General features: G+C 42.0%; 1 protein-coding gene across 1 annotated transcript in view; it reads left to right on the forward strand.

Moving 5' to 3' along the window:
• LOC111956952 (protein crumbs homolog 1-like) overlaps positions 1-12,073 on the forward strand; it is a 32,058-nt gene extending 19,985 nt beyond the window's left edge. Inside the window, exons 4-8 of the mRNA XM_070436779.1 lie at positions 3,389-3,554; positions 9,509-10,430; positions 10,626-10,667; positions 10,860-10,982; positions 11,815-12,073. Of these exons, the coding sequence (XP_070292880.1) occupies positions 3,389-3,554; positions 9,509-10,430; positions 10,626-10,667; positions 10,860-10,982; positions 11,815-12,073 (1,512 nt within the window). The remainder of the gene's footprint in view (positions 1-3,388; positions 3,555-9,508; positions 10,431-10,625; positions 10,668-10,859; positions 10,983-11,814) is intronic.
• The last annotated feature ends 2,645 nt before the right edge of the window (positions 12,074-14,718 follow it).

Here is a 14,718-nt window from a genome sequence, read left to right on the forward strand (position 1 = left end):
GTACCGCCCCCACTAAGCCACGCCTTGAGTGAATTGTAGAGTTACCACCCATACCACCCATGAATTTGTTCATTTTCAATCCTGTGGCCTTCACCAAGTGAGTTCCCAGGTGAATGTTATCATTATAATTCAACTCTTTATGACAATACATATCTCATAAGACCTCATTTTGAAGCCTAGCTTTACCCTAATACAGTGGCCTGAAACTCAGAGTAACAGGCCACATCAGCCCTGCAAGTAGGGTTGCAAAATTCCAGTAACTTTCCCAAACTTTCAAAAAATCTAGGTTGAAGGATTTCCAGGAATCTTCCAACTGCGATTTCTGGAAAACCTGGGAGATTTTGAAGAATTTTGCAACCCTACCTGCATGTCACATTATGCTAGATTGTAAAGCAATGTGTAGTTAGAGGGTGTGTCCCTCATTGTCACTTCCTATTATCCTGAATCGAGGGGTGTCGGGTGATACCACCTCCGTCCAGCATGTAGGGGAAATGGATTTCCCCCTCTCAAAATGTGCTAGAATGTACTATTTAAAATAGATATAATTAAAACAATTCATGTTAATGATGATACATAACTAAAATCATATTTATGGTAAAAATGTTAAAAGATTAGWTCCTTGGATGAATTATATGTGTATCTTCACAGCCTACCTGCCTCAGATGTTTGGAACTGTCCGAAAGGCTTTCGTTAACCCTCATTTGAGTTGCRCCTGGTCTGCTATTTGTATCTGTATTTATTATGGATCCCCATTAGCTGTTGCCAAAGAAGCAGCTACTCTTCCTGGGGTCCGGCAAAATTAAGGAAGTTATACAATTWAAAAAAAAWTACAATACATTCATTACAGAATTCACAACACACTAAGTGTGTGCCCTCAGGCCCATACTCCACTACCACATACCTACAACACAAAATCCATGTGTGCGTGTGTGTGTATGCATGTGTCTGTGCCTATGTTTGTGTTGCTTCACAGTCCCCGCTGTTCCATAAGGTGAATTTTTATCTGTTTAAAAAAAATCTGATTCTACTGCTTGCATCAGTTACCTGATGTGGAATAGAGTTCCATGTAGTCATGGCTCTATCTAGTACTGTGCGCCTCCCATAGCCTGTTCTGGACTTGGGGACTGCAAAGAGACCTCTGGTGGCATGTCTTGTGGGGTATGCATTGGTGTCAGAGCTGTGTGCTAGTCGTTTAAACAGACAGCTCGGTGCTTTCAACATGTCAATACCTCTCACAAATACAAGTAATGATGAAGTCAATATCTCCTCTACTTTGATCTCTGTGTACATCCAAGGGCCAGCCGTGCTGCCCTGTTCTGAGCCAATTGAACATTTCATAAGTCCCTCTTTGTGGKACCTGACCACACGACTGAACAGTAATTCCAGGTGCCACAAAACTAGAGCCTGTAGGACCTGCCTTGTTGATAGTYCTGTTAAGAAGGTAGAGCAGGTAACTCTTTATCCACAATATAGCAGGGGTGTAAAGCCATAACACAAGTTTTTCCGGACTATGATCGATAATGTCAAAAGCCGCACTGAAGTCTAACAAAACAGCCCCCCCAAACMTTTTATCATCAATTTCTCTGAGCCAATCATCAGTAATTTGTGTAAGTGCTGTGCTTGTTGAATGTCCCTCCCTATAAGCGTGCTGAAAGTCTGTTGTAAATTTGTTTAATGTAAAATAGCATTGTATCTGGTCAAACATAATTTTTTCCAAAACTTTACTAAGGGTTGGTAACAGGCTGATTGGTCAGCTATTTGAGCCAGTAAGGGGGCTTTACTATTCTCAGGTAGCGGAATGACTTTTGCTATGTAGACCTCAGTTAAGATTAAGATCAGTTCACTTGTATTTATTTACAGACCTTATACTGTATGTATTCTATTTTATGCACATTATGGTTTTGATTGTCTTACTTTGTAAATACACTATATACACAAAAGTATGTGGACACCCCTTCAAATTAYTGGATTCAGCTATTTCYSCACACCCATTGCTGATAAGTGTATAAAATCGAGCACACCGCCATGCAATCTCCATAGACAAACATTGGCAATAGAATGACCTTACTGAAGAGCTCAGTGACTTTCAACATGGTACAATCATAGCATGCCACCTTTKCAACAAGTCAGTTTGTCAAATTTCTACCCTGCTATAGCTGCACCAGTCAACTGTAAGTGCTGTTATTGTGAAGTGGAAACSTCTAGGAGCAGCAAAGGCTCAGCCGCGAAGTGGTAGGCCACACAAGCTCACAGAATGGGACCGCCGAGTGCTGAAYCGCACAGCACATCAAATTTGTCTGTCCTTGGTTGCAACACTCACGGCCGAGTTCCAAACTGCCTCAGGAAGCAACGTCAGCACAAGAACTCTTCTTGGGGAGCTTCATGAAAAATGGGTTTCCATGGCCGATCAGCCTAAGATCCCGATGCGCAATGCCAAGAGTCGTCTGGAGTGGAGTAAAACTCGCTTTCATTGGACTCTGGAGCAGTGGAAACATGTTCTCTGGAGTGATGAATCACTCTTCACCATCTGGCAGTCCGACAGACGAATCTGGGTTTGGCGGATGCCAGGAGAACACTACCTGCGAGAAATGCATAGTGCCAACTGTAAAGTTTGGTGGAGGAAGAATAATGGCCTGGGGCTGTTTTTCATGGTTCAGTCTAGGCCCATTAGTTCCAGAGAACGGAAATCTTAATGTTACAATGTACAATGGCATTCTAGATGATTCTGTGCTTCCAACTTTGTGGCAAGTTTTGGGAAGGCCCTTTCCTGTTTCAGCATGACAATGCCCCCTGCTCAAAGCGAGGTCCATACAGAAATGGTTTGTTGAGATCGGTGTGGAAGAACTTGACTGGCCAGCACAGAGCCCTGACCTCAGCCCCATCGAACACCTTCGGGATGAATTGAAATGCCGACTTCACTAATACTCTTGTGGCTGAATGGAAGCTAGTCACCGCAGCACTGTTCCAACATCTAGTAGAAAGCCTTTCCAGAAGAGTGAAGGCTGTTATAGAAGCAAAGGGGGGACCAACTCCATATTAATGCACACAATTTTGTAAAGAGATTTGTTCAARGAGCAGGTGTCTACATACTTTTGGTCATGTAGAGTAATTTAAGGTTTAGGAAAATAAACCCTCCAATATTTCTTCCATACTCAGTTCAGTCTTTCATTGCCTGCTTGMTCTGTCCCTTTTCTCTCATTTTTGAGCATGAGTTTAGCTTGCTAATGACATCGCTTATAAGTGTGATTAAGGATGTCTATTGGAGAAGCAGATCCTGGAACTCTTCATTCATATTCTCTTTGACAACATATTTTCACCATGACACAGCACAGTTGCCCCGCCATGACAAAGTCAACTGCTTGACAGAGTTATTGTTTGTCTCCAACAGAAAAACCCGTGTCTGAACAGCGGAGTGTGCTACTCCATGTGGGACGACTTCATCTGCAATTGTCCTCCCAACACTGGAGGGCGTTGCTGTGAGGACGTCAAGTGGTGTGAGCTGTCTCCATGTCCCTCGACTGCAGCCTGCCAGTCCCTCTCCCAGGGCTTTGAGTGTGAGTTGTTAGTTCGAGAATCCCTTTCTGAACAGATTATAAAGAGATTATCAATCAAATTCCATTCTGCAGAATTCACTATTACTTACAGCAATGTTTCCAAAACCTCTCCTTGAATATCCCCAGAGAGTTCAAAATAATTGACCTAATCCAGTATCTGCACACCTGATTCAATTACCGGTAGCTCACTAATCATCAAACCCTTTATTAGCTGAATTAGGTCTGCTTAATAAGTTGGATCAAGTGTGCTGTACTTGAATAGATCAAATACGTGAAACTGTCTGGGGGTTCTCGAAGACGGGTTAGGAAATATAGACATAAAGCAATTGCTTCTCTGTATTTGGCATATTGTATATAGAGTAGGCTATTATGTCGGCCTATTCACACTGTCAGTGTGTATCCATTGAATGGACTGTTGGTTATTCTGCCTTTTATAGACTTATTTGATGGAGTGATTGTGAGACCCAAACATTTTTGCAAATGCGTTTTTCCAACACTTACAAAAATACATCTAGCTCTGGCTCAGAACGTTTGTTTCTCGGTTTCTTTTTGTCTACATAATCACTACAACACAAGCTAATAGAGGATACGTCTAGGTCTAAGGAGAAAACTATATAATGCATGGATCAACTAGATTCAGCCGGGGGCCGGTTTTCTTCTTGAGCAGATGGTCAGGGGGAGACAACAAATTGACTGCAGAAGCCCAAACAGATATAATACTTGACTCAAACAGTTGAGTTCAGGTGCATCCTGTTTCCATTCATCATCCTTGAGATGTTTCCACAACTTGATTGGAGTCCACCTGTGGTAAATTCAATTCATTGGACATGATTTGGAAAAGCACACATCTGTCTATATAAGGTCCCACAGTTGACAGTGCATGTTAGAGCAAAAACTAAGCCATGAGGTCGTAGAGTTGTCCGTAGAGCTCCGAGACAGGATTGTGTCGAGACACAGATCTGGGGAAGGGTACCAAAAKATTTCTTCAGCATTGAAGGTCCCCAAGAACACAGTTTGGCCAAGCTGGCCGCCAGGCCAAACTGAGCAATCGGGGGAGAAGGGCCTTGGTCAGGGAGGTGACCAAAAACCCGATGGTCAKTCTGACAAAGCTCCAGAGTTCCTCTGTGGAGATGGGAGAACTGTCCAGAAYGACAACCATCTCTTCAGAACTCCACCAATCAGTCTTTTATGGTAGCGTGGCCAGACGGAAGCCACTCCTCAGTAAAAGGCACKTGYCAGCCCGCTTGGAGTTTGCCAAAAGGCACCAAAAGGACTCTGACCATGAGAAACAAGATTCTCTGGTCTGATTAAACCAAGATTGAACTCTTTGGCCTGAATGCCAAGCYTCTTGTCTGGAGAAAACCAGGCACCATCCCTATGGTGAAGCATGGCGGTGGCAGAATCATGCTGTGGGGATGTTTTTCAGCGGCAGGGAATMGGAGACTAGTCAGGATCGAGGGAAAGGTGAACGGAGCAAACTACAGTGAGATCCTTGATGAAAACCTGCTCCAGAGCACTTAGGACCTCAGACTGGGGTGAAGATTCACCTTCCAACAGGACAACGAKCTTAAGCTCACAGCAAAGACAATGCAGGTGTGGCTTCAGGTGTTCTTGAGTATCCAGAGCCCGGACTTAAACCCAATCTCTGGAGAGACCTGAAAATAGCTGTGCAGTGACGCCCCCCCCCCCCCATCCAACCTGATAGAACTTGAGAGGATCTGCAGAGAAGAATGGGAGAAACTCCCCAAATACAGATGTGCCAAGCTTGTAGCGTCATACCCAAGAAGACTTGAGGCTGTAGTCGCTGCCAAAGGTGCTTCTACAAAGTACTGAGTGAAGGGTCTGAATACTTATGTAAATGTGATATTTCAGATTTGTGATTATGGGGTATTGTGCATAGATTAATTAGAAGAAAAAAAACGATTTAATCAATTTTAGAAAAAGGCTGTAACGTAGCAAAATGTGGAAAAAGTCAAGGGGTCTGAATACTTTCCGAAGGCTTTACCCTTACCCTGAAAGTAGTCTATGGGCCAGGAGAGACTGTAATCCATGGCTCTGATTTCTTTAAACAGCCACTAACAACTTCAGACAACTTTAGCTAAGGCTAACCAAAAAAATCKGTTGGAGAGATGCGGCAACCATTCAATGTTCAAAATGTCATAGTCCTAACTGAAAGGTGATTTGGCCCAGTTGTTGAACATTGCACTTGCACCCATCTCTCTCGTAGATTTTTGGTTAGCAGTGGCTAAAGTTAGCTGAAGTTAATAGAATCCATTATAATTAATTCAAACCATGGTTTACAGTCTTTCCTGGCAGATACGTCTACTGACTAAGGTCTAAAATAGAGAACTTATCCTTTAATTCCCAATTAAACAACCTGTCTCAATCCAGAAGTACTGCAACCTTCGCACCTGGTGCAACCACTTAGTAAATCCAGACCATATGGATGGATAACGCTGATAACGTGTCATGTAAGGTTCCCCCATCCAGTAGAGCTTACTGATGTGTACTGTAACATACAATGTATATAGGTGCCATCTGTCATTTGATTTCCAGTCAACAGCCCACTTGTTGTGTCTTAACAAATGTAACTTTCTCCAATGTTACTTATTGTGCCACTGAGGATATTCAAGTTACAGATTTATGGCTCTATTTTCAGCTTGTTTGCAATTTCCACCTGTTCTATTTTCAAATCCTAGTGCCAAGAGTGGTAATTTACCTGTCATATGAGCTTGCTTGCACTGAGGTTGGAGGGGTAGCAATATTTGAGTTGTGCCCTTAAAAACGCGTGCCAAAGAGCCAATTTCAGTATGTGCTGGTGAGGATATTTAAGAKCAACCGAAAGCTGATTTTAGCAGTTGGCCATGGCATGGATTTTGACAGCGGAAGCGCAGCCTATCCAGCCGTGACGCACAGTGCCCATATGCACAGGGAACAAGAGAGATGTGKCTTTAATTGTTTAATTTGATTAAAAACCAAGCAGAGCCTCCATTCCTCTCAATGAAGGCGGTTTATTTTGTCCTYCCCAAAGCATGCGCCAAGTAGTCAAGACTATCAATACAGGGTTTGGCTTGTGAGACTGCTTTGAAATAAATCTTAATCACTAAAGCTTTATTAAAATATCAAGTTTGGGAGCAGCAAAACAGTTGTTGTACATTATTTTAGCCAGCTCCTGTTATTATTTTGGATGTTGGGAAAATGGAAGAAGAGATGGATAATAAGATAATCCAGTGACACTCCTATTTAGAAACATTTAAGTTATTTTSCTGTAACAATTGCTTGTTTTACGTTTAGTTTGATGGCTCTGGTGTCTTTCTTATCCTGGCCATACATTAGGCAAGTAGCCTATCCATTAAAGGATTCTAAAGGGTCTACTCAAGGCTCTTGCCATCATGCTTTTGCATTATTCACAATTCACATAGGCAGTGGCGATTTTTAGCATGTAAATCTTGGTGGGGCAAACAAACAAAAAAATGTGGGATGCATGCCAGCAAAGCCACTACACTACACAACACTAAACAATACATTAATTGCACTATAACGGTGACAAACGGTGCCCACAAACTGTTAGGGCCTACATAAAGCTGTCCCAACAGCAGTCCCAACATCTTACGACTGCTACACCTGGCTATCAGCGGAGCCTTGTCTGGCAGCAAAACAGTTCATTCAGACTCATTTACTTAAAAAAAAAAAGCATAGCTGATATGCCTGACTTGCTTTAAACAAATGTGGTTTCTACTGACAATTGAGATTTACAAACTATGGCATAAGGGGACGACAAGCGGATATGAGGCAATCCGTAATTTCGATTAAGACATTAATGAGCGAGCTAGGACGGACGTAATCAATATAGCTATTTGGTTAGCACTTTTGAAAAGTCCAGCGACATAAATCAGAACATGGGCCATTRTTACAGTGTTCTCCCTGTACACCAAGTCAGAACCGTGGGATTAATAAAGGGGGCATATAAGCAGACAATGAGAACTCTTACGATATTTGATTACATTTCTCAAAAATAGGTRATAGGCTACATGTGCACCACGAAGTCAGAACAGTAGGCGAAATTAAAGAGGGATAAATAGACCAAATTATTAGGGTGAGGCACATGGGCTACTAACATCTTACTACACAATATACACTTAATATTACTTTCTTAGCTACAGAATACATATCTCCCTGGCATATTACATCATTGATGCAGCAGCATACAATACATTTTTGGACTCACCTTGCTGTGCTGTGCTCACTTGAACAGGAAGGTGTCGCGGCGGTYCTTCGTGGGCAAATTTTGTCATCAAAGTCTGGCATTCTCTAGATTTATGGTGCTTTCAAAACTGGGAACTTTGGAAAAAAACTCATGATGAATCATGATGACGTCATTGATCTTCAGGTTGTAGCTCTAGAAAAAGACAATTCCGAGTTGGATGACCGTTCAAAATGTATTTTCCCAGTCGGGGCTCATTTATTCCCGACTTCCCAGTTGTCTTGAACTCACTGAAGTCAAGTTTTCGCAGTTCCAAGTTAACATGTTTTGAGCGCGGCACGAATCATGCTTCATTGACAGCATGGCCAATGTTGAATGTTTATCATTTTAAACTTGGAAAAGAGTCCCTTAATCCCAGATTTGAGACCACACAGCCACTGTCACTGATTCCTTCCAAACCACTCATTGTTAAATTTGCTATTTCCAACTTGTGTAATGTTTATGTCCAATGGCCAATGAGCACCGATARGTTTTATCTATKATTTCTKTTCATTATTTATCTTCATATGACAAGGATTAAAAAGGATTGCTAGCTAAGATTTTGAAAGTATAATGTTGACATGATCAGTCCAATCAAAGCTACTGTACATTTAACGTGATTTYACGTCATTTTAGCTGTGGCCAATGACCTTGAGCCTTCTTGAATGGCCACTTCTAATGTAACTCGCAGCACCCGAGGGGCTAGAATTTTCGAAGTATACCCTTAGACTTGGCAGTGACGTAGTGTCCCCATGAGTGACCCACCACCACAGAAAGCATCGAGCTAGGCTGAAACACCTACATTTTGGAGCTGCCTTTCTCAAGAAAACAAAAAAGAGTTTGTGTGCAGCTTTATTAACTGAATGAAATATATAATTTTTTACATTGTTTGCAAACTGATATGTGACATGTATTAATGCCAAAATAACATGCAAAACAGGCATTTTTTGCAAAAAATGTGAGGCTACCCCACCTGCCCTGAATGACGGGTCGCCACTGCACATAGGACTACCTGCAGTGCATACTCCATTTGGCTTGTATRCATCCCCATTTCCAAAGAGTGCGTCTTATCCAGTTACCAAAGACGCACTCCTCCAAACATATTCAAATATTTCAGTCAAAAAACATCATTAACGGTAGGCTTAGGCTATATCTTGCTTATTGAATGTGCCTCATACATAGGCTAACATACAATTTACTGGAGCCTAGTATTTMTTATTTGAGGAGAAGCCTCGTTGAAGCCAATTACAACAATGTTGATTGTCAACACTCCAAACATATTGATAAAATGCTGGATGTTGCCATCACTCATTACTGTAACCTATGCTCTTTAATACATTTTTGTATAAATCCACAATGGACTAGGACAACAATATTCCGTGTCCCCGGCCGAATTATAGTTGATAACAATGCAAAACCGTCAATAACCTACTCAACCTGAGGTAAATGCATGCAGTARGAAGCCATGGKATGCCTTGATTGGCCAGTGAGTGGCCAAACCCTCATCATACCTACAACTTTTTTATTCATCAAAACCCAGCCATTTCATGCCACRGCKAGCTATTGCGCTCATAATTCCGGCTGTGAAAATAGAAAAAGTATTTCTGACACACCCGGGGCCTATAGCGCTACCGGCAGCACTAGGTTTATGTTAGGTTTGTTAAAATAGAACCCTACGTCTTAATTAACCCTCTGCTGTTTTGCATTCCAGGTGTGTCCAACGTGACCCTCTGGAATGACGGCATACTGTCCTACAGAGGCAATGAGAAGATCAGCCGCCACCTCAGCAGCATCCTCCTCAGTGTGCGAACCAGGCAAACGGACACCACGCTACTACACGCCGAGAAAGGCTCTGAGTTCCTCACAATCTCCKTCCAAGACTCTCGCCTGGTGCTGGAGCTACAGGCCGGCAGTGGCGAGGCCTCCCCCAAGCTGACTGTCCAGAGCCAAGGCCTTCTCAGCAACGGCCAGTGGCACACAGTGGAGATCTCCATGGAAGCTCCAGATCTACAGACCTCCAGGTGGATCATGGCCCTGGACGGGGGAAGAGAGGGAGGAGAGAAGGAGGTGTCTGAAGCCGCCTCTGGGAGCCTGGACTTCCTCAGGGAGGGAGTGGACATCCTCTTGGGGGGTTTGGGGCCCGAGGCTGGGGGGAACCTGGCTGGATGTCTGGGCCCCGTCCAGATCGGTGGGCTCCCGCTGCCCTACTATGGCGACACCGACCTGAACCTTCCCAGGCCCCAAGAGGAGCAGTTTGTGAGGACCCCCGGTATCGCCACCCCACAATATGGCTGCTGGGGAGCCAGTGTGTGCTCGCCCAACCCCTGTCTGAACCAGGGGGTATGTGAGGACCTCTTTGACCTCTCCCTCTGCAGGTGCCCGTCTGAGTGGATTGGGCCACAATGCCAGAATGATGCGAACACCTGCGCTGTCAAGCCCTGCGTCCATGGAAACTGCACTGTCCTAGGGGAGGGTTACGTATGTGCGTGTGAGCCAGGGTACGGGGGTGCCAGGTGTGAGAAAGATGTGGATACGTGTGAGAACAACAAGTGCGGCCCAGGGGCCACCTGTCTCAGGGGCCTCCAGAACTACGCCTGCCTCTGCCCCAGGAACATGACCGGGCCCCTCTGCAAGTGAGTCTCAAACACTCCCCAGTTTGCCAATCCCCATTCAGCTAACATAAGGCTAAACMCTAAGAGAATATGTCCAGAGACAAATATGCAAAGCACAACAAAACCATCCAAAGCTATGATTCAATTGTGTGTGTGACATATTACATAAAAGGGTGATGTGAACACAAAATTACCCTTAAACTCATTCTCTTTCAGTGAGAAGGTTCCAGAAGTCCCGTGGTACATTGAAAAGATACCGTAAGAAATTTAAAATTCTTTCAAGTAATTTGTAAAAAATTATCTCATCTCAAGCCAATACAGGCTCACGCAGAGTGACTAGACACATCAACTGAATCAACTAGCTAACAATCCTGTTTGAACCATGATGCCAGCTATCAGACTCTTAACTGTCATGTCTCATTCTTATATGTTTGTGTCGCTCTACTCTAGATACCCCAACCTGCCCGTATCCATGTGTCCTGGCCACAGATGGAACTACAGCTGCTTCAACGGGGGGAACTGCTCTAAGCTGGACAACACCTGTGATTGTCTGCCAGGTTTTATAGGGCAATGGTAAGCCATGGCTGTAAACAATAGTACATCTGTAGTAAACGCTTGTGTCAATGAATCTTAATGAAACCAAAGTGTAATTTCAATGTAATTCAGGCATTCTTCAAGATTAAGACAATCCTTGTCCTGAGCAAAGGATCCCAATTTCAATCTCCAAAACTCCCCCCAAAAATTGTAACTGGCAAAAAATGTAAAAGATACGAAAACGGTTCTTATATAGTTCATTGCACTAACCCTCTGTGACTTTAAACTGTGACTCCTTAATTAAAGATGTGTCCCATGGTTTGGTCAATGATTTTTCTTAAAATCATAAATGACTGAAGAATGAACAGGGTCAACTATATCATGAGGACCCCATCTTCATTTCCTGATTACATATAGTGTAACAAGACGAGACCACTTAGGGTTGGATAAGTTCTCTACTTGTGATAGATTTAAACAAACCATATGGATATCACCATGGTCAACACCATAACCTGTCAACTCCATCTCCCTTCAAGATTAAGATAAAATATGAATTATCAACGGAATTAGCGCTGGACCATTATATAGTGGTATAAGTAAAACAAAAATAAGTTATTGTTGGACAATAAATGTGAAAATGAAATGCCTTTTATGGTGTCTGAAAGAGTTGACATAAATCCAGGTAGGTGCATTTTATAAAAACGTTTTAATTGGGAGATTGCTGCTTTAGACAGTGGGATAGCTGATACTTCTGGTCTAATTGGTCTATTGTACCAATGTATATTAATAATAATAATCTTAATATTATTAAAATATCAAATAACTATAAAGTAATAGAAGTATATTTCATGAAATCCCCCGTCTGTAACAGGTGTGAGGTAGACTTTGATGAGTGTGCGTCGTGTCCCTGTGAATACGGAGGCTACTGCCACAACCTCGTCGACAACTTCCGCTGTGATTGTGAGATCAACTTTACAGGTGACCAGTGCCAGATCGATGTCAATGATTTCTACCTGTATCTGGCCCTGCTGCTGTGGCAATACATGTTCCAGCTCACATCCTACCTCCTCTTGCACCTCGACGATGCCCCCGAGATTGAGTGGGTACACCAGCTGATGGACGGCAACTAAGGGCCCATTGGGAGCCAACATGTGCTACGAAGAGTTGATTGAGTTTTCTGGGTAGATGTTACCCCCCACCTCCTAGACACAGTTCTAGGATCAGCATACCCTCCCCAAATCCTTACCTTCACCATTAAGGGGTACATAGAAATCCTGTCCTCAGTATTTCACGGGGCACCCCACTCCCAATTAGCTAATCTGGACGACTAGAGGGGAAGTGATACTGTACATATTTCCGTACTGTATGTGTGCAACATGGCTTGCGTTAAACAAGTCAGCCAAAGAAGGTGACGTGATAGAAGCGTTAACTTTAATCTGTTCTAAATGAAATGACCTGCAGCTCTTCCTATTACCATAGAGTATATTCATTTTAATGTCTATATCCATCCAGATATGACTTTCATACTGAAAGCCCATCATGGTAGACGGCTTTTTTTCTGTGCCTTACAACCAGAAAATATTTGCGGGAACAATGTTTTTTCTAAGGTATTTATGTTTTCTAATTTAAGAAGATGAATGTTAATTGAATCCCATTTGTACGTATGTATAACTTGTGTATGTATATATTTTGTACATACTGTACCTATTCTTTTGAGTTGCACACGGTAAAACAGTGAGAACATCTATAGTTGTGAAATGTTGTTACGAGCAGGTCATTTATAATAAGAAACTGTATATTTAACACCAAACCAGAAAGCTATAATTCCAATATGTACAAACATAATATGTAAAGGTGAAAATATGACAATAAACTTTGTGTAATAATGCACTGAGTGAATCTAAATCAAACTTTTTTTATATCCATGTTTATGTTACTTTATATTACTCTGTACATACTTTCCATTTGTATTATTTATTTATTCAGGAAAAACCCATTGAGACCATGGTCTCATTCCAGAGGGTGCCCTAAACACAATAACCAGTACAATGTATAAAAAAACAACAAGCAATACAAAATACCACATTTATGAAAAACAGTTACAGTCCTCAGCTACTACTTCTTCAATTAACACCATAAACTGTCTGAGCAGCACCAGAAKATCTAATTGTAATGAGTTTTGCAAATTGTTCCTGCAGTGAGGCTAAAAACGGATTTGCCTAAATCGGTGGAGACCCGAGGAACCTCAAAATGTTAACCAACCCTGTGAACGGGTTTGGCAACTCATGTTTTTATACTTCAACAACGAAGTTAGGAAAGTCATAAGCTTGTGTAGGAGAGCTTTGTAAACAAAAAGGGAATAGTGACAATACAAGAACCGGAAAATAACTTTGTAAACATTTTCGGGTTACTTCCTTGCAATTCCGATTTAAAAAAAAATGTAATCGAGTTAATCTCAGGAATTGCTGTGATTAATTGCTATGAATTGCAAACCCTGAATTTGAACAAATTTGCACAAGAGTTTTCATACAAAAAAAAACAAGAATATTGACGTCCTGATTTTGTCTGAAGTAATGGTTAGCAAAATTAGGTCAACTGAGAAAGCACACTTTCTTTAACCTCAATATAAACTTGTTTTTACATTGGATTGTTGTTTTTATCTGTATAGATTATTTATTTGGGATGTTTTCAGTGTATTTTAAAGGCTTTCAGACAATGCGATTAATTACGATAAAAATAAAACGAGTGGACTAAAATTACAAAAAGTTAACTGATTAACTCTGACAGCCCTAATAATAACATATTTCATTTAGCAGTCACTTTTATCCAAAGCAATTTACAGTCAGTCATGTGTGCATACATTTCCTAATGTGTGGTCCCAGTGGGAATCAAACCCATGATCCTGGCATTGCAAGCGCCAAGCTCTACCTCTACCAACTGAGCCACACAGAACCACATATTGTGATACCTTAACCAGCCTTCTCCTAAAGAATTCATATGTCAGGTGTTTAAATCAACATTTTGATTTGATATCTCCTAAAATAAATCATTTAAATTTGTATATTGACTTGTTTCAACAAGGAAATGTGCGTACAAGTGGTCTGAGGCGGTCATAGAATTCAAGAACACATTTCTGATGAGAAAGAATGATGAATGCCAAAATGTTTGTCAATTATATTTTACGGCCACATATTGAGACTCAATATCTCTCTGTTTTGTAATATCGTACCAATGTATATGCATAATAATATTATTGACATTATAATATTAAATTAATTAATTCATATTTAATGTTCTTATTTAATTAATAAAATAATAACAATGTATTTAATTAAATTCCCTGTCTGTAACAGGTGTGAGGTAGACTTCGACGAGTGTTTGTTAAACCCCTGTGATAACGGAGGCTACTGCCAAAACCTCCCCAATGGCTTCCACTGTGAGTGTGGGATCAACTTCTCGGGCGACCAGTGCACGATTGACTGCAACGACTTCTACTTGTACTTGGGCCTGGTGCAGTTGCAATTCATGCTCCAGCTCATTTCCTACCTCATCCTGCACATTGATGATGGCCCAGAGATAGACTGGGAACACCAGCAGATGGACAACGACGAGGAGCCCATTGGGGCCAACATGGATGACTAGGGGCCATTGGGAGCCAACATGGAAGACTGAGGAGCTAATGGAGCCAACATGGAGGACTAGGGGCCATTGGTAGCCAACATGGAAGACTGAGGAGCTAATGGAACCAACATGGATGACTAGGGGCCATTGGGAG

The sequence above is a fragment of the Salvelinus sp. IW2-2015 genome, linkage group LG32 (genome assembly GCF_002910315.2).
Source record: "Salvelinus sp. IW2-2015 linkage group LG32, ASM291031v2, whole genome shotgun sequence".
NCBI lineage: Eukaryota > Metazoa > Chordata > Actinopteri > Salmoniformes > Salmonidae > Salvelinus > Salvelinus sp. IW2-2015.